The sequence below is a fragment of the Hypomesus transpacificus genome, chromosome 9 (assembly GCF_021917145.1).
Source record: "Hypomesus transpacificus isolate Combined female chromosome 9, fHypTra1, whole genome shotgun sequence".
NCBI classification, from domain to species: Eukaryota; Metazoa; Chordata; class Actinopteri; order Osmeriformes; family Osmeridae; genus Hypomesus; species Hypomesus transpacificus.
In genome coordinates this window covers 11,884,545-11,895,869 of record NC_061068.1, presented here as the reverse complement: position 1 = coordinate 11,895,869, position 11,325 = coordinate 11,884,545, and the positions used below count along the sequence as shown (strand labels likewise).

Sequence of the window (11,325 nt, the reverse complement as noted above, 5' to 3'; positions counted from 1 at the left end):
GTCCCAGAGACGCCGTCACACGCACCACCACGGACAAGCACGTATTTACTGTTCAGGAAGGGTTGCTCAAGCTGACATTGCATGTTCATTCAACAAGTTCACATCACAGTCCTCAAAACAAGCAGGCTGTGCCTCCCAGGAATAGAAGCGTGATATTTATATAAACGAAGGAAGGGAAAAAGCGAGGTGGAAAGATAGAGAAAGAGCATCAGACAAATATAATGAGAGAGAACCAGAGAGGGGAAACAGAGGCCATATAGAACAAGAGCAAATGAACCAATTGAGGAAGAAAAAGATTTTGAAAACGGAGAAGAACAGAAACGTCCATAGAGAGAGCAAGATGAAGGGAGAAAGAGTGAGAAAAAGAGAGAAGGAGGGAGAGACACAGAGAGACAGAAGAGAGAAAGACAGTAGGAAGTAGGAAAGAGTGAGAAACAGAGAGGTAGAGAGAAAGAGAAAGTGTGTGTGTGTGTATGAGAGAGAGAGAGAGAGAGAGAGAGAGAGAGAGAGAGAGAGAGAGAGAGAGAGAGAGAGACAGAAAGAGAGAGAGAGAGATGAGCTCCCCAGCTCCATTGAGCTGCAAAGGCTTTTATATCATTTACATTCTGCAGTGGCATTGATGAAGACTCTCCTCCAGGAGACATGAATAGTGGAGGATGTGTTCTCTAGTCTGATCACAGAGCAACTCTGTCTCTGCCTGTCTTCCCACAGGTCAGTCTCTGTTTGTCTGTCTACCCATCTGTAGGTCCACCTGTCTGTCTGTCTACCAGTCTGTCTGTCTCCATGTCTGTGTCTGTGTCTGGCTGTGTGTGTGTGGGTGTGTGTGTGGGTGTCTTGCCTGAAAATTGAAACACAGTCAGCACAAACCAGAGCAGACACAGCTCCAGAGCCTGTTTCCTGGGGACTGCACCCTGGAGAGAACCCAGCTGCAACAGAGTGTGTGTGTGTGTCGCAGTGTGTGTCTGTGTGTGTGTGTCACTGTGTGTGTGTGTGTGTGTGTGCGTGTGCGTGTTGCTGTGTGTCTGTCTGTTTCATTCTTTGTGTGTATGTGTGTGTGTGTGTTTGTGTGTGTGTGGAGGGGGAAGGGCGATGGGGGGAGGTCTGTGTTCCTTCTCATCCTAATCTCAGAGCTCTGAGTTCCACTCGCTAGCCTGAGGCTGGAACACCTTCTGAGACAGAGACAGGGTGGAGCAAGAAGGGGAGGAAGAAAAAGAGGTGGAGGGGGGAGGAGGTGGAGGAGGGGAAGGGGAAGGAGGGGGAGAGGGAGGGGAAGGACGGGAAGGAGGGGGAGAGGGAGGGGATGGAGGGGGAAAGGGAGGGGATGGAGGGGGAGGGGGTGGGGGGGGGGGAGGGGGAGGGGATGGAGGGGGTAGAAAAGGAAGAAAAGAAGGAGTAGGGGAGGGGAAGGAAGGGGAAAAGAAGGGGACAGGAAGAGGAGGACGGAAGGACGATGTGGAAGAGGAGGAGGAGGAGGAGGGGTGTAAGGAGGAGAAGAGGAGCAAAAGATGGGAAGAGAAATTCACATTTGATCTGTCTTAAAGCTCCCCTCACGGCCCCCCTCACGGCCCACATTGCTGCAGTCTCCCGGTCTTGTAGATTCACCCTCTACAACATCCGGAAGATCAGGAGATACCTGTCTGAGCACTCCACCCAGCTGCTAGTCCAAGCACTGGTCCTCTCCAAGTTGGACTACTGCAACTCGCTGCTCGCTGGTCTTCCAGCATGTGCAACCCGCCCTTTTCAGAGGATTCAGAACGTAACGGCCCGCCTGGTCTACAACCTACCCAGACGTTACCCCGCTCCTCATCTCTCTCCATTGGCTACCCATCAACGCCCGTATCAAATTCAAGACCCTGGTACTGACCTTCCGAGCAGTGAACGGGACTGCACCCGACTACATCAAGTCTCTCCTGCAACCTTACACCTCCACCCGTCACCTACGGTCTTGTTCAGAAAACCGCCTGGTGGTCCCACCGCTCAAGACTGCCCGGTTCCAACACAAGCTCTTCTCCTGCCTGGCCCCCCAATGGTGGAACCAGCTCCCCACCTCCATCAGGGACACTGACTGTCTCCCCACCTTCAAGAAAAGGTTCAAGACACACTCGTTCCAGGAGTACAACGGCACTTAGGAATGCTTGGCTGGACCTGATGTTAGTTTCCTCCAGGATCACAATGACTCTTATTGAGTGACTTGTTGCTCTTGTAGGTTAGTTTGATTGTTCTTCTACAGGTAAAGTCCTGCACTTTTTGTGGTTCATGTTGTTTTAATTTGTAACTTGTATAACTGCATGCTCTTATGGGTCTTCCCTTTGGCACTTGTTTAGTTTTTTCACAATGTATGCTTCCTGTTTTGGCTGCTTGCAATGTTTGGGACTACCTCGTTGTTATGATCAGTGACCTATGCTCTTTTGTAAAGCTCTCTCTTGGAAGTCACTTTGGATAAAAGCGTCTGCTAAATCAATAAATGTAAATGTAAATGTGAAGCTTTGTACATAAACTGTACGTTTTCACAGGCTCCAAAAGTCTGAGACCACCAGTCAAGATCCTTAGGAATAGGTGTAGTCACAGAACACTTGGCTTTCTTACTCATCAGTTCCCCCGTGAACTGTTCCGTGTGGTCTCAAACATTTGAATGTGCCTGTGTGTCATATCCTGCTGTGGCCCCTCCCCTCCAACAGCATGTGTTCCATGGGGAGATGACAACACACTACAACATTTTATTTTCAATTATGATAGGTAATTGAACTCCCTGCAGTCACAAATGCGCTCAAATGGAATATGTCAGTCACACACACACACACACACACACACACACACACACGATTATCATTAATCAGAAGATCCCATCCCGTGTGTGTTTTAATGGTCCTCGTCAGCCCTCCTGGGAGATGCCTGTTCATGCTGAAGCTGCTTCTCCAGTCAACAGCCACGTCACATGACTCACACTGAGGATAAATATACAAACTGGGGCAGTGAGCGTGACTTCCCCTCTCTCTCTTCCCTCCTACCCCCCTCTCTCTTTCGACCCCCCTCTGTTTCTCGACCTCTCTCCCTCTCTCGCTCCCGCACATACACTTACCCTATCCCCCCTCCTCCCCAACGTAGCACCCCCACTTGCTCGCGTCTCCCCCTTCTTTGTTTTGCTCCCTCTCTCTGATCTCTCCATCGCTCGGTGCCGTTGCACTAACAGGGATGCAGCGCCCTCTAGTGGTGGAAGGTGCGGCAGTGCTCGACAGAGAGACCAGAGTACCAGCCAGGGCTCCGAGTGATGATGTGATCTGTCAGGCTCCTTCACACCAGGTGGACGGGGGGGGGAGGGGGGGTCGCGACCCCTGGTCTCGTCTTCATGGACACCCGCCAGGCCTTGGTATAGAGCTGAGAGGTTGCCAGGCTTGAGAGGTTCCAGACTTCAACACACACCTGGACGTACCACCGGAGGAATAAGAGCTGACATTCTTCCGCATGGGAACCCAAACAACTAACCAGCAGAATGACAACAAGAGGACTAGCACCTTAAGGTCTAAGGTCGCAATTTTCTTATTTTTTTCCCTCCAAGTTAGAATAAGGCCTACTCTTCCAAACCAGTGTTGCCCCTGGAAACTGCTGTTACACCTGTTAACCTGCCAGGTGTGATTTCCTGTCAGGTGACAAATACAAGGAACCAGAATAACAAATAATACGGCAAGGATCGTTTTAGCCTTTCATCCCATGCATGTCAGATGTATGTCTGCCAGATGTGTTTGCGTCTGCCTGCCTGACGGCCTGTCTGTCATGTGTGTGTATGTACGTGTGTGTGTGTACGTGTGTGTGCCTCTTAGCAGAGACAGAGGGAGTCAGAGGGCCAGCGGGCCAGCGGGCTCCCCTGGGGCCTGGGGACAGGCAGGCCAGGCAGAAACTCCCCCCACCTGAGACCAGGACAGATGTGACTGCTCCCACTGATGGGGCTACGCTGCTCATATGCCACGCACACACACACATACACACACACAAACACATTAGCACTGATAGACAAGAGCACACACAATCGCTCAAACGTTGGCACAGACAGACGCACACACGCACATGCACATACACAGAGACCCTTATACACAAACACACACTATTCTACACGTTGAAGACAGAATACCCACAGAGACACATAGAGACACACGCAAACACGTTCACTCACATGGATACTAACACACTGCAGACAGTGGACCTACAGTGGTCCAACATTGTCTCAATGTAGACGGTGGGCGTGGATTGATGAGAGAAACAACAGATGAAGTAGAAACTGCTTGGTATTTGCTTTTAGGGGAGCATGTGTGTGTGAAGGAATAGCTTTGTCATTGAACCCTTTAAAGCTACAGTTGACAAGGAGACACCAGGCTCATTGAACCCATTAAAGCTACAGTTGACAAGGAGACACCAGGCTCATTGAACCCATTAAAGCTACAGTTGACAAGGAGACACCAGGCTCATTTCTGAAAATCTGAAGTGAAAGAGAGGGGGAGAAAGCGAGAGAGGGAGAGTAGAGAGAAATAGATGGACTGAGAAAGACGAAGAAAGTTAGAGAGAGAGAAAAAGAGAGGGGATAGGAGGGGAGGGAAAGGAAAGGAAAGGAAGGAAAAGAGAAACAGAGAAAGAAAACTAGAAAAACCAGCAGGGGTTGTTACTTTAATGACTATCTGAGGCTGGGCACAGCTAACCCATGCACAGATTAGCAAAATTCAGGCAGTACCAGTGGAGTTCAGATGGGTGATGGTGGTGATGTATGGTCGGCAGCTGATGAAGAATGATTTCAGAAGCAGCAAACAGAAAATATATATAATTTTAAGAGCATTTTAAGGATGAAAAATGAGTCAGTCAGAACATGATCGTGGTCTGGATGTGTCGTCTATCAAAATGACCATGACTTCCTCCTCCCCTCCTCCCCTCCCCTCATAGGAAACACACAGCCTGGAGACTGGGAGCCTGTCCTCATGTCTGGTCTGAACAGAGTCACCTCCAAACACATACACACACACACACATGCAAACATACCCCACACACACACACACATGCACACACCCCACACACACACACACACATACCACATACACTACACACACACATGCACACACCCCACACACACACACACATGCACACACCCCACACACACACACACACACATGCACACACCCCCCACACACACACACCACATACACTACACACACACATGCACACACACCACACACACCACACACATAAACACACACACACTCAGGGCTCCCTGCTGTTGAATGTCCTCGGTGAGGACTAGAGCAGAGAGATGGCTAGATGACATTTTCCCTCCACCTGCAGGCTTTCTGTTATTTCCACTGTTGCACTTAAATACCATGACCTCTCTCCATCCCCTCTCTTTCTCTGTTTCTCTCTCCCTGTCGATCCCTCTCTCTCTCTCTCTCTCTCTCTCTCTCTCTCTCTACCTGTCTCTCTCCCTCCTTCTCTTCATCCCTTTCCATCTCTGTCTCTCTCTCTCCCTCCATCTCCATTCCTCTTTCTCTCCATCCATTTCTCATCCCCTTTCTCCATCTCTCCTCCCTTCCTCCCTCTGCCAGACTGACTAATTGTAGCAGTAATGCATTTATGTATTCATGCGTTCATGAAATAATGTGCCAGTTTGCTTCTCATTATTCCCCTAATTTGACTGGGTTCAAGTTCACTCCATTTATTGTGTGTGCATGTTTGTTGGTGGGGGGGGGTGTGGGGTGGAGAGAGGGGGCCTCTGAACCCAATGTTTAGATGAACACAGCACACATAATGAATAAACACACACACACATACACACACAGGAAGCACACGTAGCTGGACAGACACATACCATCACACACATACACACACAGAAACAAACAGAAAACACACGCGTAGGCTGATCCGCAAACACACACCCGTTGACGCAGACAGATTGACAGGCACGCAGCACAGTCACGCAAGTGACAACGGAAGGACACGGTCTTGAACGAGCCTCTAAAAATCAGCAGTGCCTCCACATCTCCAGTCCACAAGATAAACACTGGAAACCCTCCGGCTCACTATCCTGGCCGATGCCTCGGCAGAAACATCATTAATAACACAATCTGTAGATCGGCCTTAATCACGGTGGGAGGACACACCAAGGAATCCTGATCTCCTCTCTCCAAGCTTTTGTCCGGACATCTAATAATAACCTCTCACTCAGGCGTCCGTCAAGCTGATCTGCCGACGCCAGTCGACAGCTCCAGTGTTATTAACCCGAATGTGGTGCATGGCTAACGTGCTAATGTACTGTGTGGGTATAGCGTGGACTGCTAGGCTAGGCTAAACTCAGGCCACTAGCCTGCGGTATCAGCCCCCTCAGACTCAGCTGGAGCACGCTGCAGGCTGTATACTGGATATACCTCACACTAGAGCGACCCCCGCACCAGAGATACCTCACACTAGAGCGACCCCCGCACCAGAGATACCTCACACTACAGATATGCCCCACCAGAGATACCTCACACTACAGATATGCCCCACCAGAGATACCTCACACTATAGATATGCCCCACCAGAGATACCTCACACTACAGATATGCCCCACCAGAGATACCTCACACTACAGATATGCCCCACCAGAGATACCTCACACTACAGATATGCCCCACCAGAGATACCTCACACTATAGATATGCCCCACCAGAGATACCTCACACCACCAGTGTCACCTATAGCTAGAGATACCTCATACTGAAGATTCTTCACACTTCCCCACAATAACTCAAATTAGAGATATGAGGTCAAGATGTCTCACACTCGCGATACCTGACACCAGAGATACCTCACGGTAGAGCTCTCCGACACTAGAGACACCTCACATTAGAGATGCTGCCCAATAGAGATACCGAACACTAGAGATACCTGACACAAGATATATTTCAGACTAGACATACCCAACACTAGAGATAGCTAACACGAAAGATGCCTGACAGAAGACATAACTAAACAAGAGACACTGCTTCCATTGTCGTGTTGGAGAGTGTTGCCCACCTAACCCACGTTGTGTAGTTTCTGTCAGAGTAAATATACCGATCTGGGAAGCAATGATTGGAACTACTTCAACACAGCGCAAGATGGAAGTCAAGATCCATTACAAGTGCAGTCAGCAGATCAGCTTCGTTCAGTTCTCATGAATGAGACATGCGGAGCAGGGTGTCTGGTGTTTGGAGACTGTTGATTCAGAGCCCTCTCCCAGATCGCCCCAGGCTAGCAGCCCATCTCTCAGCCCCAGGAGCATCTAATATTCATGGGCCTTTTAACGCAACAGGCTGAGAGAGCTGCTAAAGGCTACAGGTGTCTAACCCTCCGCACCACCTCCCCTTCTCCTTCTTGGACCACCCCCTGACAAATAATGTATCTCTTGTCCAATCAATCTCCACGTCTTCCTCTCCTCCTCTTTGCTTCCCATTAGTGTTGACCTGCTCCCTCCTTCCCTAACCACTTTCTCCATGCTCGTTCTCCTCCTCTCCTCCTCTCCACCTCTTCTCCACGCCCCCTCCACCTCTCCACCTCCTCATTGCCTCGCTTGGTCCCGTCAGCATTTGCTCACTTCTGTCTTCTCCCAAATTTGAACTGAATGAAATAATTGCCAACGATTACACAAAGAATACATTTCAATGAGAGAACTGTTAAAACGGAGTAAATGGATAAAATCTAAGTCTTTGACAATACCCTCATGCACAAGAAAGAATCCCAAATACCTCTATGTGAGCTTTGCACTTCATGCAACTACTGCAAATATAGGCAGGAGAGGGCGACTTTACAATGGTACTTTGAGCAAAAAAATTGTGTGAAATGCTTGTGTGTATGTGTGTTAGTGCCTGTGACCATTTTGCCTGTGAGCATGTGTGTGCGTGTGACTACTGTGCTTGCGTATGTGTGTTTGTCAGTGTGTGGGGGTGTGTCAGCGTGGTTGTGGGTGTGTGTGTGTGTGTGTGTTTGTCAGTGTGTGTGTGCGTGTGTGTGTGTGTGTGTGTGTGTGTGTGTGTGTGTGTGTGTGTGTGTGTGTGTGTGTGTGTGTGTGTGTGATAAGCCCTGGCTGAAAGCCTCATTCAGAGGGATGCAGGGGAATAGTATGCTGCAGAGGCTGACTGCAGGGGGATGCAGGAGGTTCAGGAGCTGAACCCAGGGAGACTCCACTCTAGAGAGTCTGTACTGTGTTCTACTGTAGAGACTCACTGTATTCTACTGTAAAGACTGTACTGTGTTCTACTGTAGAGACTGTACTGTGTTCTACTGTAGAGACTCACTGTATTCTACTGTAGAGACTGTACTGTGTTCTACTGTAGAGACTCTACTGTGTTCTACTGTAGAGACTGTACTGTATTCTACTGTAGAGACTGTACTGTGTTCTACTGTAGAGACTCTACTGTGTTCTACTGTAGAGACTGTACTGTATTCTACTGTAGAGACTCACTGTATTCTACTGTAGAGACTGTACTGTGTTCTACTGTAGAGACTGTACTGTATTCTACTGTAGAGACTCTACTGTATTCTACTGTAGAGACTCACTGTATTCTAAATCAAATCAAATCAAATCAAATTTATTTGTATAGCCCTTTTTACACGCAAGCATGTCACAGAGGGCTTCACATGCGCCCATAGAACTGCCCCTCAACCAACCTAAACCCTCAAGGAAGACAAGGAAAAACTCCCAGAAAAACTCCCACCGGGAGAAAAAATGGAAGAAACCTTGGGAGGAGCAATTCAGAGAGGGATCCCCTCCTCCAGAGACGGTTGGTAAGAGAGAGGAGAGACTCTACTGTATTCTACTATAAAGAGACTCTACTGTATTCTACTGTAGAGACTCTACTGTATTCTAGTATAGAGACTCTACTGTATTCTACTATAAAGAGACTCTACTGTATTCTACTATAGAGAGACTCTACTGTATTCTACTGTAGAGAGACTCTACTGTAGGGAGAACCTAATGTATTGTACTACATGGAGACTCTAGTGTAAGTTTACTGTATTATCTTCTACTGTAGGAAGACCGAGAACCCTTAATTGATCTCATACTCTACTGTGTCTGTTTTTGTGTCCACAGTGGAAACGGTTGTGTGCCTACTGTTAATGATGGCATGTATACCACCTTGGCTGTGAAATGAAAAATGGAACAATAACATGGATGGTTGCCGCAGCCCCAGTGTGGTCTAGTCCAAGCGTCTGCCTGGGCTTCTGCTCCTCTGTAGGAAGGCTGCGCGTCTCCCTCTGTTAACATCTTCCATGACTAGGACCACTCTGACATGTGGCCCGCAGCACACACACTCACTCACACACACATACCCAGTCACACACACTCACACACACTGACACACACTCACACACACACACAGTCACACACACTCACACACACACTGACACACACTCACTCACACACACTCACACACACTCACTCACTCACACACACACACTCAGTCACACACACTCACACACACTCACACACACTGACACACACTCACTCACTCACTCACACACACTCACACACACACACTCACGAGGCTCTCGAGCACACAGGCACGCACACACTTTCATACACTGGCAAACATCCTCACACACTCTCACAAACAATGGCAAAGGACACACTCCACACCATAACACACTCACGCACAGTCATAACCCACACATACACTGCTTACCACAGACGGAGTGTAGCAATCCGGCTGGACCACACACACACACACACACACACACACACACACACACACACACACATGCAGTGTGTACTATAGACAAGATTGTTGCTGAGTGTGGCTGGGATGAAAGCATGTCAGAAAGCTCTCCTCTGTCTGGGTGACCTCTCTAACAAACAGAACCTCCCGCCAGGCACCACAGAGATGTCCAAACACCACACCAGCACAGCCATGGCATGGCCATTCCACATGCACGGCGTGTGTGTGTGTGTGTGTGACTAAGAGTTAAGGGGACATCCGAGATACCAACCAACTGGTATCCCATCTCCCTTGGTGTAAATAGGAATTTCCAAAGTGACAAACAGGGAAAATTTGAACCTGGGACCAGCGCTGCCAACCCAGGTTCAAACCCAGCAAACGAGGTACAGCTGTATTTTCATAAACAGTTTGATCTCCCAGACTGGTCTCCTCTCGTACTGTGAATCTTGCCCTTGCGCATCAGTGTCTGTCGACACCTATACACCATGTACCACAAGGGCTGTGTTTGTTCCACCTCTCAGGGCGGCCCCAGTCTCAGCCCTGCTGCGTGCAGCCTCAACTTTCACATCTCCTCCAGACCTCCAGTAAGCCCTCCTGGCGATCCTGTGTACACCTTTGGTTGAGCTTTGGGAACAGAAGGGAGTCTGGACACAGCAGGGGGTCCCCTCAGAAGCGCTGAGCTGCCTCTGAGACTGACACACCACGAGCAGTTTGGAGGAAAGCCCCCTCTATCCCACACTGGGCTGCAGTCGCGGAAGTGGCCATGTCCTCCCCTCACTGCCTCTCACACTGTAAAATGTACCCTCTATCTTTCTCTCCATTTTTTCTTTCTTTCCCTCTGCCTTTCTGTCTGTGTGTCTAACACGGCTATGTCTCACAATGGTTGTCTCTCTTACTTAAGAACCTGTCTCTATCCTACTCTCCAACACTGCCAAACTTCTATGTACATCTCTCTCTCTCTATACTCCAACAGTACATCACACTAGCCGTATCCATGCTGCTTACTTCTCCCTCTCTAAGCCTCTCTCTTGCACCTTTAAATCACTTGTGGCAGGTGTGACTGGCTTGTGTTTAAGTCAACTCATTTAAAGCGTTTAGTTTGTTCCATATCGTACCCCCGCCTGTCCATGTCAGGATTGGATCACGTCTTTCATTTTCCCATGTTGAAACGGGACAAAGAAATAACACCTGGCTCTCATGCGGTCTTCACACCCCCCACCCCCCCCACCCCCAATCATCCTCCATCATGTCCTGTTTCATCCTGGTGAGCAGCTCCTTTACATGTCTCTCCACCTCCGCCTCCTCCTGCTCTTCCTCCACCATCATTATGGTGTCTGGATGACGGTCCTCTTTGACAGGTCTCGCCTCCTCCTCCTCTCTCCTGCTGCCTAGCACGTGTCTCTCCTGCTCTAAGTCTCTCCTGCTCATTCTCTGCTCCTTCAGAGAGAGCGTGTCTGCATGAACACAGAGCGAACTCCAAACAAACTGCAATAACACTATCTGAAAAGCCAGGCTACATCAGTTTTAAATTAAACCGTCCATTCAATTCTCCAGAACTTTGCGACGAGAGAAGCTTCTCTTCCCCAGCAGAGACGATGCGTCCATCTTTGAACTT

At 49.0% G+C, this 11,325-nt stretch overlaps 1 protein-coding gene across 1 annotated transcript in view; it reads right to left on the bottom strand.

Annotated features, from left to right (window-relative positions):
* Positions 1-11,036, bottom strand: part of grip2b (glutamate receptor interacting protein 2b) — a 38,955-nt gene extending 27,919 nt beyond the window's left edge. Inside the window, exons 1-2 of the mRNA XM_047026661.1 lie at positions 10,939-11,036; positions 10,225-10,334 (exon numbers count right to left, since the gene is read on the bottom strand). Coding sequence (XP_046882617.1) covers positions 10,225-10,334; positions 10,939-11,036 — 208 coding nt within the window. The remainder of the gene's footprint in view (positions 1-10,224; positions 10,335-10,938) is intronic.
* Between the last annotated feature and the right edge of the window lie 289 nt (positions 11,037-11,325).